A 17,014-nucleotide genomic window follows, 5' to 3' on the forward strand; every position below is an offset into this window, starting at 1 on the left:
AGCAGAATTCTTAATGCATTCAGGAGAACTTTTTTAGCCAGTATGTAGCAAGCCCAACAAGAGAGGGGCGGTTCTGGACCTAGTTTTAGGGAATGAAGCTGGGCAGATGGAAAGGGTATCAGTGGGAGAGCATATTGGTGTTAGTGATCATAATTCAGTTAGATTTAGGGTACATATGGAATAGGACAAGGATAGACCAGGAATAAAAGTTCTCAATTGGGGAAAAAGCTAATTTTACTAAGCTGAGATGTGATTTAGCCAGAGTGGACTGGAGACAGAAACTTGAAGGTAAATCGGTGACAGAGCAGTGGGAGGCATTCAATTCAATTCAATTTTATTTGCCATATGTAACCAGTACAAGTACAATGGAATGCTTACTCCCCGTAGGGACACGTCAGCTATTTTTACAGCACCGTGTTCAGAAAGTAAATTCTTTGGCATCCAGTGGCAGTGGGAGCACGGTGTCTCTCAGCCGCTCCGTCCTCCTCGTCACCGCGGCCTCCTCCTCACTGTTGCCGGCTCGGCTCCACGTGTGGTGGCCTGCTTCTCCCGCTCACCCTCTGGCCACCATTCCCGGCTCTCCTCCTCCCAGTTGGACTGCGAGCCGTCGTGGCTGCTGCTGCGTCCCAATGCGCTGCGCTGCCTCCGCCCGACTCGCCGAACACATCCTCCGGTCGCCGCGGCCTCCACCTCACCGTCGCCGGCTCCATGGTCTGACGGCCCGGGCCTGCTTCTCCCGCTTCCGGTCCGGCCTCTGGCAAGGAGGAGATATTGAGGGTTCAGATCAAGTATGTTCCCTTAAAGAAAAAGGGTTGGACCAACAAATCTAGAGCTCCCTGGATGTCGAGGGGTATACAGGGAGGGATAAAGAAAAAAAGGGAAGCTTATGATAGATACCGAGCGCTCAATACTGCAGAAAACCTAGAGAAGTATAGAAAGTGCAGGGGTGAAATTAAAAAGGAAATTAGGAAAACAAAGAGAGGGCATGAAAAAATATTGGCAAGTAAAATCGAGGAAAACACAAAGATGTTTTATAAATACATTAAGAGCAAGAGGATAACTAAAGTAAGAGTAGGGCCCATTAGGGAATCATCAAGGTAACCTGTGTGTGGAGGCAGAAGACATGGGTATGGTTCTTAATGAATACTTTGCATCTGTTTTCACAAAAGAGAGGGACGATGCAGAAATTGCAGTCGGGGAGGAGGAGTGTGAAATATTAGATGAAATAAGCACAGTGAAAGAGGAAGTATTAAGGGGTTTGGCATCTTTGAAAGTGGATAAGTCCTCAGGCCTGGATGAAATGTATCCCAGACTGTTAGGAGAAGTAAGAGAGGAAATAGTAGAGGCTCTGACAATCATTTTCCAATCCTCTCTGGCTACAGGTGTGGTGCTGGAGGACTGGAGGGCCGCTAATGTGGTACCGTAGTTTAAAGAGGGAGAAAGGGATAGACCGAGTAATTACAGGTCAGTCAGCCTAACCTTGGGGGTGGGAAAATTATTGGAAAAAGTTCTGAGGGACACGATAAATCTTCATTTAGAAAGACACGGATTAATCAGGGACAGTCAGCATGGATTTGTTAAGGGAAGGTCGTGTCTGACTAACTTTTTTGAGGAGGTAACAAGGAGGGTCGATGAGGGTAGTGTGTTTGATGTAGTCTATATGGCTACATTGGCAGGATAGGCGCACCAGCATCAGTGTTCTTGCTCAGGCCAACATCCCCAGCATCGAAGCTTTGACCACGCTCAATCAGCTCCGATGGACGGGTCACATTGTCCGCATGCCCGATACGAGACTCCCAAAACAAGTGCTCTACTCTGAGCTCTGGCACGGCAAGAGAGCCCCAGGTGGGCAGAGGAAACACTTCAAGGACACCCTCAAAGCCTCCTTGAAAAGGTGTAACATCCCCACCGACACCTGGGAATCCCTGGCCCAAGACCGCACAAAGTGGAGGAGAAGCATCCGGAAAGGCGCTGAACACCTCGAGTCTGTTCGCCGGGAGCAAGCGGAAGCCAAGCGCAGGTGGCGCAAGGAGCGCACATCAACCCAAGCAATCCACCCACCCCTTCAACCACCGTCTGCCCCACCTGTGACAGAGACTGTAGGTCCCACATTGGACTTATCAGTCACCTGCGAACTCATTTTTAATGTGGAAGCAAGTCATCCTCGGTTCCGAGGACTGCCTAAGAAGAAGAAGTCTATATGGACTTTAGCAAGGCTTTTGATAAGGTCCTGCATGGCAGACTAGTCATGAAAGTAAAAGGGATCCAAGGCAAAGTGGCAAGTTGGATCCGAAATTGGCTCAGAGGCAGGAAACCAAGGGTAATAGTCGATGGGTGTTTTTGTGACTGGAAGGCTGTTTCCAGTGGGGTTCCGCAGGGCTCAGTACTGGGTCCTTTGCTTTTTGTGGTATATATCAATGATTTAGATTTGAATGTAGGAAGTATGATTAAGAAATTTGCAGATGATACAAAAATTGGCCGTGTAGTTGAGAATGAAGAACAAAGCTGTAGACTGCAGGAAGATATCAATGGACTGGTCAGGTGAGCAGAAGAGTGGCAAATGGAATTCAATCCGGAGAAGTGTGAGGTAATGCATTTGGGGAGGGCTAACAAGGCAAGGGAATACACAATAAATGGTAGGACACTGAAGTGCAGAGGATCAGCGGGACCTTGGAGTGAATGTCCACAGATCCCTGAAGGTAGTAGGACAGGTAGATAAGGTGGTTAAGAAGGCATACGGGATACTTGCCTTTATTAGCCGAGGCATAGAATATAAGAGTAAGGAGGTTATGCTTGAACTGTATAAAACACTAGTTAGGCCGCAGCTAGAATACTGTGTGCAGTTCCGGTCACCACATTACAAGAAGGATGTGATTGCACTAGAGAGGGTGCAGAGGAGATTTATGAGGATGTTGCCTGGGCTGGGGAATTTTAGCTATGAGGAAAGATTGGCTAGGCTGGGGTTGCTTTCTTTGGAATAGAGGAGGCTGAGGGGAGACCTAACTGAGGTGTATAAATTATGAGGGGCCTAGATAGAGTGGATAGGAAGGACCTATTTCCCTTGGCAGAGGGGTCGATAACCAAGGGTCATAGATTTAATGTAATTGGTAGAAGCATTTGAAGGGAGTTGAGGAGAAATGTTTTCACCCAGTAGGTGGTGGGGGTCTGGAACTCACTGCCTGAAAGGGTGGCAGAGACAGAAACCCTCATCGCATTTAAAAAGTACTTGGATATGCACTTGAAGTGCCAAAACCTACAAGGCTACGGACCAAGAGCTGGGAAGTGGGATTAGGCTGGATCGCTCTTTGTCGGCCGGCACGGACAAGATGGGCTGAATGGCCTCCTTCTGTGCTGTAACTTTCTATGATTAATAAACTTGCACAATGGGCATATAATTGGCAAATGAATTTCAACATAGATAAGGTATTACAGTTTGGTAAGAAAAATAAGGAGGTCACATATTACTTGAAAAATAAGAATCTAAATGAGGTAGAGGAGCAAAGGGATCTGGGAGTACAAATCAATCTTTCAAGCATCCTGTCCTCAATCGCACGCCACGTAACTAAAGCATCCTGGTGTTAATGATGGTACCAGTTGAGGTTAGTTCAATTATCTTGGGTCCCTTTTCATTTGGTAATGTGCTATCAGTGGTATTCCAGTCCCTGCTGCCACACTCTAATATAAAGCAGGCAAACTGTTTTCCTAGAGGTCCAATTCTTATTAAAATGTCTTTACATTATCTGAAATGATAAATCCTCTGTGCCAGTGCTCCTAATCATTTCACTGTTATTTTTTTTTAATGAATATGGGTGTTTAAGGATTCTTCGTAACTTAAATTTGAAAAGAAGTGGCAAGACTGTCTCGAACATGCTATTTCCCTTGGTAATCATCGCCTCAAAACAGTTCCGGTTTTAAAAACCCACTCCAGATACCATCCCGAACAATCTATTTCAACTAACCTCCTGTCAAGTCTGTAGCCGTCTCCTGCAGGTGCAATCCGGGTGCAGCACTCACAGCCGCGGCTGCTTATTTCATACAGTCTGCCTCCCCTTTAATACTGCCAGGCGGAGGCAGCAAAGAAGGTCAACGTCCGCCCTTTGCACTGCCGTGCTTGGTTTGTCTGGCGGATTCTTGCTTTGGCCTTGCTCCCTCTGGTACCAGCTGGGGTTGCAAAATTCCGGGAATTTTTAAAAGAGGAAACTTTCCATGGGAATTTATGGGAATTTTGAGTTTTTTTGCACACTGATGGTTTTTGTCTCTGACCCTTATATTATCTTTGTCATCAAAATAGACATACTGTTCCATACAAATAAAAACAGGCTTTCAAAACTTTATTTAGGTTATAATTTTGAACTTTATTGAACCCCCACAAAAAAGACCCATCTAAAATAAAATAAAAAGAGCGTCAGCTTATTTAGCCTGTAATTTGTCCTTATTTTGTCCCTTTGAGTCTTCTACTCATGAGTCTTCTGAGTCTTCTACTCATCATTGCTCCTCCTGATTCTCTTACTCTGGCTCTGACGTGTCCATTTCCTCCTCTGTGTCACTGTCTAGCTGTGTGGTGGACACTTCTGTATCTGGCTCAATAAGTTGTAGGTTCGCCCTGATAGCCACCAGTTTCTCCACTCTCTTGTTAGTCAGCCTGTTGCGCACCTTTGTATGCGTATTCCCAAAAAGTGACCAGTTTCGTTCAGAGGCCGCTGATGAAGGTGGGATTTGGAGTATCGCCGATGCAATGGGTGACAGGGCCTCAGATGCACAAAGTCCCTTCCACCAGGTACGTGCACTGATATACTTGCATGATTCCCATATCCCGTCCCCATTCCAAAGACCTTGCTTGGTAGAGAACTTTGCCAGACTTCCCAGAACTTTGCCCACATCCAGATTGAGGTGGCGTGAGAGGGTAGAAATCACACCGTAAGCGCTGTTGATCTGTTCTCCAGAAAGTATTGGTCTCCCAACATGGTTTGGGTCCAGCATGTATGCTGCAGCATGAATCGGCTTGACACAAAATTCTTGACACGTCTGTATTAATTGAACAATTGCCTTCTCTGCTGCTTTGAGCAGCAGGGATGTGGGTAGGGCAATGCTGATTTGTTCTTTTAAATCAGCAAAAAGCCTGAGAACATCTGACAAGACAGCGTCGTCTCCTTCAATCTGAGCAATTGCAGATGCTACTGGTGAGAGTAGTTTAAGGCTGCTAACCACTCTCTCCCAAAACACATCATCCAGCAGTATTTTCTTGATGGTGGTTTCCATATCCCCAGACTGGGATATTGCCATTTCTTGCAGCGACTCCTTACCCTCCAGAAGTAACTACTGCAAAGAACTTTTGTGATCCAAGATCGTTGATGACCGCTTTCAGCTCATCAGCAATGTATGTGCCTGTGTGTCTGTTGTTCTTTGTGTCTGTGCTCTTGAAGAACACTGGGAGAGGAGTGGAGATGATTTAGTTTATGATGCCCTCCCCTCATACATTTGACCACCCATCTGAGATAACTGCAACACAATCTTCCATCTCTATTGTTTCTTTGAGCTTTCCTTGGACTCTGTTATACTCAGCCTCCAGCAAATAAGTAGACAAAGCATATCTGGTGGGAGGACAGTATGCAGGGCGAATAACGTTGAAAAATCTCTTCCAGTACACATTGGCGGTGAGCATGAGGGGTGAGTCTGTCGCATATACAGCTTGAGCAAGGCACTCATCTGCATTCTTCTGGCTATGGTTATCCATTGTATCAAAGAACCTTCCAAGTGGGCCAGGAGTTGCTGATGATAAGGAGCCTGATGCTGAATGTGAACCATCATCATCTTGAATGGAAGCAGAGGAACTCTGGGCTGACTGCTGTGAGCTTTGAGTGAAGTTGTTGCATTTGGATAAATGCTGCTGCATCTTTGTGGCATTCTTTACATATGGCTTTGTACAGTGTTTGCACATGTACACAGTCTTTCCATCTTTAATGCCTGGGGTAAAATGCTTCTACACATCCGACGATAAACGTGGCATTGTTCTATGCAGAGAAATAAAGGGCATTCGTCTCTGTGTCGAACTGTGATCGATCAGCACGATTGCAACAGGGTGAGTAAATTTTTCCTGATGCTCCATGTGATGGAAGCATGACCTGTGCACGCACGACGCTACATCACCAATAATCGCTAATCGCTCATCCATTCATCCAACCAATCAGGACACATTTGTTCACAGTCACACACAAAACTTGTAATTATTAAAACAAGCCAAGTAAGAAGATAAACATATATTGATTAAGAAATTCCTTAATAATTAAGATTCCACCTCTGTTAGTAATTTTAAGAGAGGACCTGTGGGGAAAAAAATGAAAGAAATACAAAAAAAAAACAATATTATACTAGCATGTGCTTTTTTGGGCAAAATTACCAAGCTAAACTTCCCGTGGAAAATTTCTGGAAATTTGCCAGAAACTTTCCACCCCTTCGCAACCCTAGTACCAGCTGGTAACTTTTAAGCGCAGTGCTACTGTGCAGCTGTCGGTTGTTTCAACATTTCAGCAGAGGTATGGCAGCGAGGAGTGAAGGCAAACCATCGTGCGGAAAGGTGGCCCTACAGGGTGAGGAATCGTGCATGGGGTGTTGCGGGGGGCGGAGGCCGGGTGTGCTTGTCGGTGGGATAATTCAAAGGCACTTCTATATTGCAAGAGTTTTGCCAATGGGATACGTGTAATATGGGTTTGTGGAGTGAGTTAATGCTGCCTGTTCTGCAAAGTAGGTACTGATTCCCCTCTATTCGTATGTTATTGAGCGGTTGAGGCTCCACTTAGGGCCCAGCAGGGTTATAGGGGCTGGTACCGACAGTGTACAACAGTGAGAGTGTGGTACACGGAGGGCATTTTCACAAGATCGGAGCAATTTTTTAGCTACGGGTAAAATGGCCTTAACATTCCTCAGATAAATCCAGCCCATCGCAAGCTGGTTCTCGTCAATCTGCATGCCAGTTGAGGTGCAGGCTGCTCCAGCCATTGCTGTAGTACAAAATAATTCTCAATTCCTTGGTGAACCTCCTATTGTGCATTACTTGCATTTATTAGCTGCTGTTTCACCATAAATGATCCACCTGATGTGTCTTTAGATTTCTTCAAAAGGTCTCCTTTTGCACTGCGCCATCGACAGCAAACTCTGCTTTTAATTTATTCAGCTAGGTTGCTAAATGAAAATTGTACATCCAAGGTCGAGTCTCTTGGAACCTTCTCCGACTTGAATAATGTTCAGTTATAATTGCCTTCTGTTTCCAACACTGATGCCAGTTTTCTGTTGGCTTAACTATAATCTCTCCTAATGCCGTGGGCCTTTTCACTCTCAATCCCTTGTGAGGCAACTTATGAAATGCTTTTTAGAAGTCCAGTAATAGTGCTTCACTGACTGGCAGCACATGGATTTATGCCTGTGACTTTGCCCATAGTTCAGGTTGCTCTGCCACCCCTTTGGGTTAGGTGAGGGCGGGGGGGGCGGTGTGAGAGAGATGCACTGAGCAAAGCCCATAAAACCCATCCTTCTCCTGGCAAGTCGCGGGCAGGCTGTGAGCCATATCCAGGCCATACTTGGGCAGACGAAGAGCAACAGGGACCTGGGAGTTGATTGCAATATTAACCTCTTGGCCAGTAACTGTTGTGTGGTTTTGTGAACCAGTAAGAGGGGGGAGAAAAAGACAAAATGGAGGGCAAGAGATGTATTGGATCTGATCATATCTTCAATTTCAGTGAATTTCAGAGGCGTGAGCTGCCATTCTTATTCAGAAAACTGGATGTTTTATCAATAGTTGATCCTGAAAAATGCTCTGGTATTTTTGCAACTACTGAAGTCGAGCTGTACCAACCTATAATTCCCAGGGGCGGCTTGCCATTCTTTAAAAGCTGGGTTTTCCCCCTGCTTTTCATTCGATGCTTGTTCCTACTGCTTTATCTATACTGTGGGAATCTTCTTAATAACCCCCTCCATTATGTATCTCCTCTATAAACTGCCCAGTCCATTAGTCATTCTTTTGGGATTGGTAATAATCCCACTACAATACAATACAATACAATACAAATCGCTTTATTGGCATGATAAGGTACATCTTATGTTGCCAAAGCATCAAAATACATTTATGGTTGAACACATAAACGCGGTTCCATTCATACAGTGTATAAACAGGTATATCCCTGAGTCTATAAACATACACTCGCCTCGTTTATATATACTCTTGTCCTAGTCCACTGGTTGTCCCTCTGTTCATGGCAAGCTGCAACATAGTGTGCCGCCAGTGTTACACAGCTTCTCTCCTCCCCCAGTAGGAATGGGAGTCTTTGGTTGTCAGTCAGATTTCTGAACTCAGGGCATATTTGTGAGAATTTTTGGTAGAAATTCTCTCTGATGCCCTGATATTTTCCACAGGCTGTGAGGAAGTGCATCTCTGTCTCAACTACTCCCTGACTGCAGTGAGAGCATATCCTGTCTTCTCTTGGCAGCCTGGACACACTAAATGTGTGTTCATGAAAAGGGCAAAGAGCTTGTTCTTAGCCAGTAAACGGTGCCCTAATATTCGACGTGTAAACAGTCGGTCTTGCCCAACTCGTTACCTAAATCCTTTGCTTCATATGAATGTGATTGAAAATGCAGTTTGCTTCTCTGGTTTCCTGCTTTTCATTTTAGTAATTCCCTTCATTTCCTGAGTTCTTATCTGAGATCTTCCCTCTATTTCTCTTTACCCTTGAATTCAGCTGATGTGGCCCAGTTTCAAACATATTTTACACCAGAAATAAAATTCACTGCCACCTTTTGGTTGATGGAGGGCAAAAAAATTATAGACCACTTTTTATTTGTGAATTTATATTCTCTATAAAAGACAAGGGATCGTGTAAGTGTACATAACAAAAAGGGAGAGAAGTGTTACATGTCTGGTAATACACTACTGATGCAGGGTGCTGCTTACTACAACATATACACTGAGTGAAAAGGACAGGATATGGTAGTGTGGGACACCTGGACCATTATTCCAAAACGCAGAGCACAGGGTGGGTGTGTAGCAGATCTAATGCTGCCTTCGCCAAACCTTTGGGGAAGGGGTGCATGCCATGCTGGCCTAGCTATCTCATGATAGGAGACGCAGAGCCTCTTTGCGGGGAGTCAGTTAAGGTGCTTCGGGAGGAGGTAGGAACACTTATAATGTTTCTGTTTCCTTGGCATAGCACTTTCCCTTTTTGCAGGGAAATATCCAGTCTTGCCAGCAAGTCTGTCACTGACGCTATTGGTTTTGTTTAGCGGTGCAATTTATTTTCGCAGTCGAGCATTTGCAGTTGAAATTCAAGTTCTGCAAGAGAACAGGTGATGTGGCATAAGGGATTTGGCTGGTAGCCATGGTAGATGAAAAGGAGCTTTATGCCACGATCGCAAGACCTAACTGGCCTGAGATGTGATACTCGAGCATTTGAGCAGGTTTCATGTGCCAGCTCCAGATGCACTGGAAGCCACAGTATAGTCTGTCGCGACATGGGGAGTGTCAGTAAGTCTAGACAGAAATGTTGTTTTGCTGTCTTACCACAGAGTGTGCAGGCCTACATGGAGATTGCTGTCTCCAGTCAGTGTCTTTGATCGATTTAAATTTTATCAAGACACTTTTTCAGATCCTGGGACCCCTTCTATTCATCATCCTTATGATACCTTTCAGTGACTGAATCCGGGCCCTCTCAGCCCTGACCTCGTTATGGTTACCGTTGTGGTCTCTGGATCCAACTTGGACTTTGTTGATCTAAATGAAGGTGCGTTGCCTCGAAGCATTCTCCTGCCTGCATTGTCCTCAGTGGGGGGGAATCGGTAACAGGAATGAGCAGATACAGCGCCAGCAACGAGAACACCAAATGCTGCGGTTATGTAAAACCAAAATATGCTGAAAATCCAAAATAAAAACAGAAAATGCTGGAAACACTCTGCAGATTCGGGCAGCATCTGTGGAGAGAGAGAAACAGTTAACGTTTTAGGTCGGTGACCTTTCATCAGGACTGGAAAATGTTAGAGATGTAACAGGATTTAAGCAAATGCAGAGCATCCTGTCTATCAGCATCTGAAAGAGAAAAGCCAGGTTGATGATGTTTGTGGAGACCCTTTGTTCACCTGCACTGTTGGTTTGTCTTTTAATCCTTTGGGGCACTGGCGGGTTTGATGTGTATTTTTGGTATTTCCTGGGCTTTCGTTTTTCAGATTTTCTTTTTATGATGAGCACAACTGTGTACTGACATATATCACACCATAAATTGCTAGCTTTGAAAGTAATTGAATTGTCATGGCTATCGTCTACCTCCTAATAAGTGTGTTCTCCCCAGGTTTGCGAAATCTTAATTTTCCCATTTGCAGTACCAGAACTGTAAGTTGGTTCAATGTCACGTCACAGTAAAGCCAGCAAACTCCCTGGAAAATACTGAAGGCAGGATCAAAGAATTCAGAGTGTTTATAGGGCAGTGTTGACGTTGCTGCTAACAGCGGCTGCAGAGTTAGTGGCAAGGCAGGAGTGTACCTGTGGTGTGTACCAGTGAGCAAGGTGGTCCTGTCCCATGGCTTTGATACAAGTGCCGGCGGCATAAGTGGCTGGCATGGCAGGCTATGGGTGGGGGGCTCTGCTGATAAACATACATAGGCCAATGAAGCCTTTCTGTCATCTGTGGCATGTACGCAGCTGTCTTAGAGGAGCTGGCCGGCTCAGATGCCAGCCGTAGTATAAGCAGAGAGGTTTCTATAGTAATGGGAGCAGCAGCAGCGTTGGTAGTGAGCTTGGATTCAGTTCTCCCATTTTAATATTAGATTAAATGCATTTTAGCGCAAGAGGCTCATATAAACATAGCAACATCTGTGTGGCATCTGTGTTCTGTCTGCAGCCTTTAAACACATAATCAGAGCTGACTTCAAATGCATAGTGCATCAGTTTGAATTGGGTTGAGTGAAGTTTGTTGTGCAGACAAGAATCTACAGCCTCAGTAGTGAGCTTTAATATAGGATGATTCGCACAAATAACCCTGCAAGAGTTGTTGCCTTGACAGCAGAAAAGGCTGGTTCAATTTACCTTGTTGACTTGTCAATGTAAAATGTCATGCCTGTGCATCTCTCCTTTTTTAATGAATCAAACTTAATTAGAAAGGGGAGGAAATATTTTCCATTCAGATCTTGTTAGCTTCATTTCTAACCATGTTGTATAGACAAATCTTGGGCACTTTTGCAGACATCACCGTTAACCTGTGGTGTGACTTCATTTTACATGCTCACAGACCCAGTTAAATCAATTTGAAAAGGCAGCGTTGAGTATGATAAGCGAATCAGAATTTTTTTCAACAGGTTCTTTTTGCACACAATTAAGTGTAAGACGATTAAATGTGGGCATGTACAGCATAATTTTGTGGAAAGTAGCTTGGATTCAAGGAATGTTTAGACGAGCCATATTCGTGTAGTGCACGCAAATGATCACATTGCTCCATGTACAGTACATGGTTATGTTGTATCCCAGTTGCATTACAATTTTTTGCCAAGAAACATCTTTGAACAATTATTTCATACTAATGTTACGAGCAAATAAAATTGAAGCATTGGACTGGAATGTTTGTGGAAAGCTAAAGAATTGTGTTGCCTCAATGTACGACTAATGTATATTCGCTCTCTCTCTCTCTCTCGGCAGTGATCCTGTTTTGCATGGCAGCCCTAATATTTCCTATTGGATTTTACATCAATGAAGTTGGAGGGCAGCCGTACAAGTTACCCAACAACACCCAGGTTGGGTCATCGTACGTCCTATTTGTCTTGTCCATCTTCTTCACAATCGTGGGACTCCTATTCGCAGGGAAAGTCTGCCTACCTGGTTGAGGAAGCAAAAAAAGCCTGCCCGGTTTTTCAGCACACAAGAAAACCTGATGATCAAAGTTGAGTTGCATTCTGCAGCTGGGGACTGCTCGAGCAACTCCCACGAACGAGGATGGTTTAGTTCTTATCACTATGCACTTTGGAGACAAAGAGGAGTTTTTCCTCCACCCGCCGTGCAGACTCGGAACATTGTGAACAAACTGCTGCTTTTTGTGGATGAAGATGGGGCTGTTCTGGGAAACGAACAACCTGAGAAGACTGTTTCGCTGGAGAGGTGTCGAGAGCCCCCCTTCCGTTCCCCCCCGCCCCGGCCCCCACCTCCTCCATTAACACTATAGCTATCACTGTTTCATATTGGCAACAGACATTGGAATCCAAGCTCTTTCTCTCTCACTCTTTAGAAAGAGACTCAGTGCTACGCTGGAGGTAAGCAGGTAGATGCAGGTGGGGCTGGCCTCACTGGTAAGAATAGCATGCTGCAACATCTCAAAGGTGGTGAACCATTCAAAAATGGAGGGGGGTGGGGGGCGGGGGGGAACGTTACACTACTTAAACTAAAGTGATACCAAAATGGATTTGATCCAGGGCTTGGAGCCCAGTGGAGTGCCAGTCTGACCAGGGTCATCAAGTTATGAAGCTTATAGATCAAAAGTTGCTTTCTATTCTGTATAAAGCAAATATGGAAATTTATTCCTGCTGGATATTAAAGCCAAATATATTAATTTTTTTTAAGTAATATTTAGAAGGAACTCCCCTTTCTATTTCTGTTGGCTGATGCAGTATAATGTATATGCAACTCTGGAGAGTTCCAGTTGCTTTACTGGAAAACACTATCATGTGAAGGTTGAAGTTGATTTAGAGTCGCTGTCACTTTGAGGCCAGTACAGTTGAAAGTCCTCAGTTACCTCATTCTTTGTGCTTTTTTTTTTGTTCTGTAGCAACTGACCCCAACTTCACGTTTTCACACTATTACCACATGTTGAAACCTTACTGGGTGCAGTTTTTTTTTAAAAGTTGACTAAGCTGAACGAAAAAAAAAGTTATCTTTATTAAATTATTTGTATATGAGGAGAAAATGAGATTGTGACATATCCTTTTAATCACTCCACCGCTTAAACTTGACTATTTTTGCAATATCTTGGCTAATGTGCTGGCTGTGGTTGTCCAGAGTTGTCGTCCTCATTTATACTAACGTAACTTCACCTGTTGTTCATGTACCTGTGTGGAGCTGTAACCTAGTCGGCAGCTCCAGTCGCCTTCCTTGTGCTTGCTTGTCCTGGGCAGTCGGGTTGTGTAATATTAAAAGACGCCACTATCTCTGATCGGGGCAGCCAGTCCGTTTCCACAAGTCAGGATAGAGGCATTAAACTGAGCTTCCCTTTTAGACTAGTCGCGTGGTGATGCTTTGGGTTCGGTGTGGAGTTGTTCGGTGTGATGCTGAGTTACCTCTCTGCTGTGGGATTGAGCTCTCTGATTGACGAGAACGGCGGAGAAACGTGTGCAGCCAGCTCTTGAGGGAGTGCTGCAGTTCCACACCGCTTACCACAATGTTCCCGAGGGCACTTCTCGTCTGACCCAGTATTTAACATGTGAGTAGTAAAGCTCGGTCGAGTTATGTATCATGAATACTCCTCCCCCTTGCTAGGAAGCTTGCTCTGCACTGAGGCACAGTACTCGCAGGTCCGAGACTGCTGCAGGGGTATTTCTGGCTCCTATTCGCTCTTAAAATGGTGTTTAGATACAGGTACCGTGCAGGTGTACTGTGTGTCTTTCCCCACCAGAAGAGGTCATTTGGACCCAGGCTGGTCTGTCCCTGGGCATATCTCTTTGACCGTGCTTGTGCCCTCACAGGTGGGTCACAGAATGCTGGTGGTCATGTGTCGGCTCACGCATTAGCTTGAGGTGTCTGCGTTCATTGAAAGAAAGAAGGAAGTTGGATAGAACTAAGATTAAGTCACCAGAAATATTGCTGCTGGAAACTAAAGCTGGTGTTTCCAGGGGATCTGTGTGCTCTGCATTTCGGAGGAGATGATGTAGGAGAAATAAGTGCATTAAGAAATGGTTGTGAGTATTTAAAAGCAATCTGGCATTCACGCTGCTGCTATCTCAGAACCTGTTGCGAAGTACAAGCGGAGAGAAGCAAGTGAAAGCCAACAGTGCTGTACTGTAGGAAGCTGGATGGAAAAGTCTTAACGATCTGCTGACAAATACCAGCATTATGAGAAAGCACTAAGTAATCAGAATTACAACTGGATTTTAAATTGGGTAAATCTAGAATTCCTGAATTTATACATCCTTTATTCTAAACTAAACAGCTAGAAAATTATTCTAAATAACGAAACATGCTTTTAGAGAAATGATGGCTGAGCCGATGTATGTTTATTGGGCTGTAACAAAAGTTTGTTAACCTGAATTTTATAATCTGTGACCAACATGACACACAACACTTTCATTTTTTCATGAACACAATGTATATTTCAACATGCACGGTTCTAACTATCACAAGGTCACGGGACCACTGGTGGCTGCAATATTCTGGTCGTAGAATAAAGTAATTGTCTTTCCTTGTTTCTTTGGCTGTCTCCCTCGTCTGCCTGTCTATCTGTTCCTCTTCACCTCCCTCCCACTGTCTCTCTTACTGCCCTATGCCTATCTCTGTGCCCCTCTCGTTTTCGCTCACTCCTTTTGCTTTCTCTCTCTTGCACTCCCTCTCTCTCTCTCTCTCTCCTCCCTGCTTGTGTGCACTCTTTCCTCTGTGTGTTCTCTATACCTTTTTACCTGTTTGATTTTACTGTTCTCCCAAAGTGGAAAGGCCAGCTCCGGCCAGTGCATTAACATGGTGTTGTGTTAGTGTGTGAGCTGTGTGCACTTCTCACTCCCTGTCATCCAATTCAGATTGCACGCTTTTATTGCAGTAGTGCAGGAGATACAAGTACATAAAATAAAATAAAACCCCAAGGACCGGCTCAGACTGGAACTTGAGGCTGTGGGTGGACTCAGTAGATGTGATTTGACTGACTGAACTTTTAGTGGTAAGTTTGTGCTAAATTATATCTAGATAACGGAAGCAGTCCTCGGAATAAATCACATGACAGAATTGTTGAAGGTATTGGGCACTTTGCTCATCAAGTATCACATTTTGAAAACAAATATCAGATCTGAAGGCTTTATTGCAAATCTGCATTCTAAGTTTTACATAGTATCGCCTAACTTCACCCAGTATTAGTATCGCCTAACTTCACCCAGTATTAGTATCGCCTAACTTCACCCAGTATTAGTATCGCCTAACTTCACCCAGTATTAAGGCTGCTTGGACCAGCTGGGTATCCTTCAGCAGCAAAACATTTTAGGAAAACTATAAAACTCATTCACAAGCTTTAAAGTATTTGATTATCAGAATACAGAGTCACAAGTCTTATTTTTTTTCCCCAAAGACCTTCTCGCAGCAGTGCCTGTACAGATGCTTTGTGAGTGGGTGCACTCGCTTTCATTTCCCTAACCTGAGCAGTCATTTTGAAACACTTAAAAGAGCCATCGACAAAAGACTAAATAATCGAGTTATCCAGATCCAATGCAGTCGGCGAATGGACAGTCCCACTCCACCTTTTCTTTTGCTTCAGATCGGTCCCTCTGGGGCTTTAAAGTCCCCCATTGCATCATGTGTATCCTGCAGCTCGCTGCACACACTGGCTGAGCAGCACCAGAGAGCATCGTAAGTGCAAGCATTTATTTTTAAATTGCCACTTTAATGGCTCCATTTTCCCTCTGTGCAAAAGACCTGAGTAATTAGGAGCTTTCTGAACAAATGAAGGTTATTAATATAATTGTCAGAACATCATTATGTTATTATAAAAATAAATGAGAATTAGGTATTTTTTTCTGGGCTGAATTTTGTTTTATAAAATTCATGTACTCTCTCTAACCCTTTGTGCATCACACTATCCTGTACAGTACAGTTACTTGGCCACTCGTATCTGTTACTTTATTCTGAGCTGATGTGTTTTCTGGGACAGCTCACTAAAAATACAGGGAAAAAAACTTTTCCATCATTTTGTAAAGTTAATGTGACTTGGAGCCAGTTTCAGACTGGTGGGAAACACTGAAATTACAGCATTTTGTTCGCTGACATTTCACTTAATGATTGAGTTGTATTATATCCTGGTTTGTGTATGATTGTTTACATTCATTTCTCCCCTCGCTTCCAGTCCACTTCAAACCCTGTCTGAAGGACGCAACAATGAAGGATAACACAAAAGCCTGACCGCGTGCAAGTGGTTTAGTGGCTAGTCCAAGAAATCCAGAATGAGATCTAGTTGTTTCTTATTGTATAGAGTCACATAAGGGATTTTTTGGGATATGTGCAAACAGCCTGTACAATATCCTAAGTTATATTATCAGTGTGTTTTATAATTGGTTACGGCAGTTTTTAAAATCAATAATTTCAGAGGAGGCATTGTTAATACGTCTGTACAAAGAGAACATAATTTTCCTTCACTTGTATTTTTGTTATTGAGCAAGTTTATCAAAATAAAATGATTGTCTACTAAAGGAACAGGTGTTTTGTTTTAATGCTATGGAAAATAAAATTGATACAAATTTCTGTTCACTTAAAACATGCACCAGAGAGGTCACCTACCCAAATGAATAAAATCTCAGCAACTCTCACCTGTAGAAATTACTTCTGTTGAACCTTAGGTATTTTCCTTCCCTGCTAGGATATAAATAAAAGAATTTGCACACAGCAAGGTCCCGCACACAACAAGGAAATAAATGACCAGCACATTTTTTTTACGGTGTTGGTTGAGTGATAAATGTTGGCCAGGATGCCACAGAGAAATCCCCTGCTCTTCAAATAGTAGCCGTGGGATCTTTTACATCCACTTGAGAGGGCAGACGGGGCCTCGGTTTAATGTTTCTTCCCAAAGACGACACCTCCAGCAGTGCAGCACTCCCTCAGTACTGCACTGGAGTGTCAGCCTGGATTATGTGCTCATTGTAGTGGGTTTGTAATTGGATTTCCTTATTGGCTTGACCTAGAAACCCTGGCACAATGCTGAATTAGTTTGACAGAAAGACTCTTAGACACTTTACAAAGCACTTCAGACAGTGAATTACTTTGAAGTGCAGTGACTGTGTAGGCAAAACACAGCAGCCATTTTGT

The 17,014-nt window shown here is 43.9% G+C and overlaps 1 protein-coding gene and 1 long non-coding RNA gene across 2 annotated transcripts in view; one reads left to right on the forward strand and one right to left on the reverse strand.

Moving 5' to 3' along the window:
* LOC147110762 (uncharacterized protein C16orf52 homolog B) overlaps positions 1–16,405 on the forward strand; it is a 46,928-nt gene extending 30,523 nt beyond the window's left edge. Inside the window, exon 3 of the mRNA XM_085999957.1 lies at positions 11,672–16,405. Within this exon, the coding sequence (XP_085856083.1) occupies positions 11,672–11,856 (185 nt within the window). The 3' untranslated portion in view covers positions 11,857–16,405. The remainder of the gene's footprint in view (positions 1–11,671) is intronic.
* On the reverse strand, positions 318–4,082 carry LOC147110763 (uncharacterized). The gene is made up of 2 exons (XR_015080105.1): positions 3,960–4,082; positions 318–754 (listed from the first exon to the last, which is right to left on the reverse strand). It is a non-coding gene; the product is annotated as an uncharacterized LOC147110763 (long non-coding RNA).
* Positions 16,406–17,014: the final 609 nt, after the last annotated feature.

Source organism: Somniosus microcephalus, chromosome 11, assembly GCF_052327205.1.
Source record: "Somniosus microcephalus isolate GS21.2 chromosome 11, FLI_Smic_1.0, whole genome shotgun sequence".
In the NCBI taxonomy this organism is placed as follows: Eukaryota; Metazoa; Chordata; class Chondrichthyes; order Squaliformes; family Somniosidae; genus Somniosus; species Somniosus microcephalus.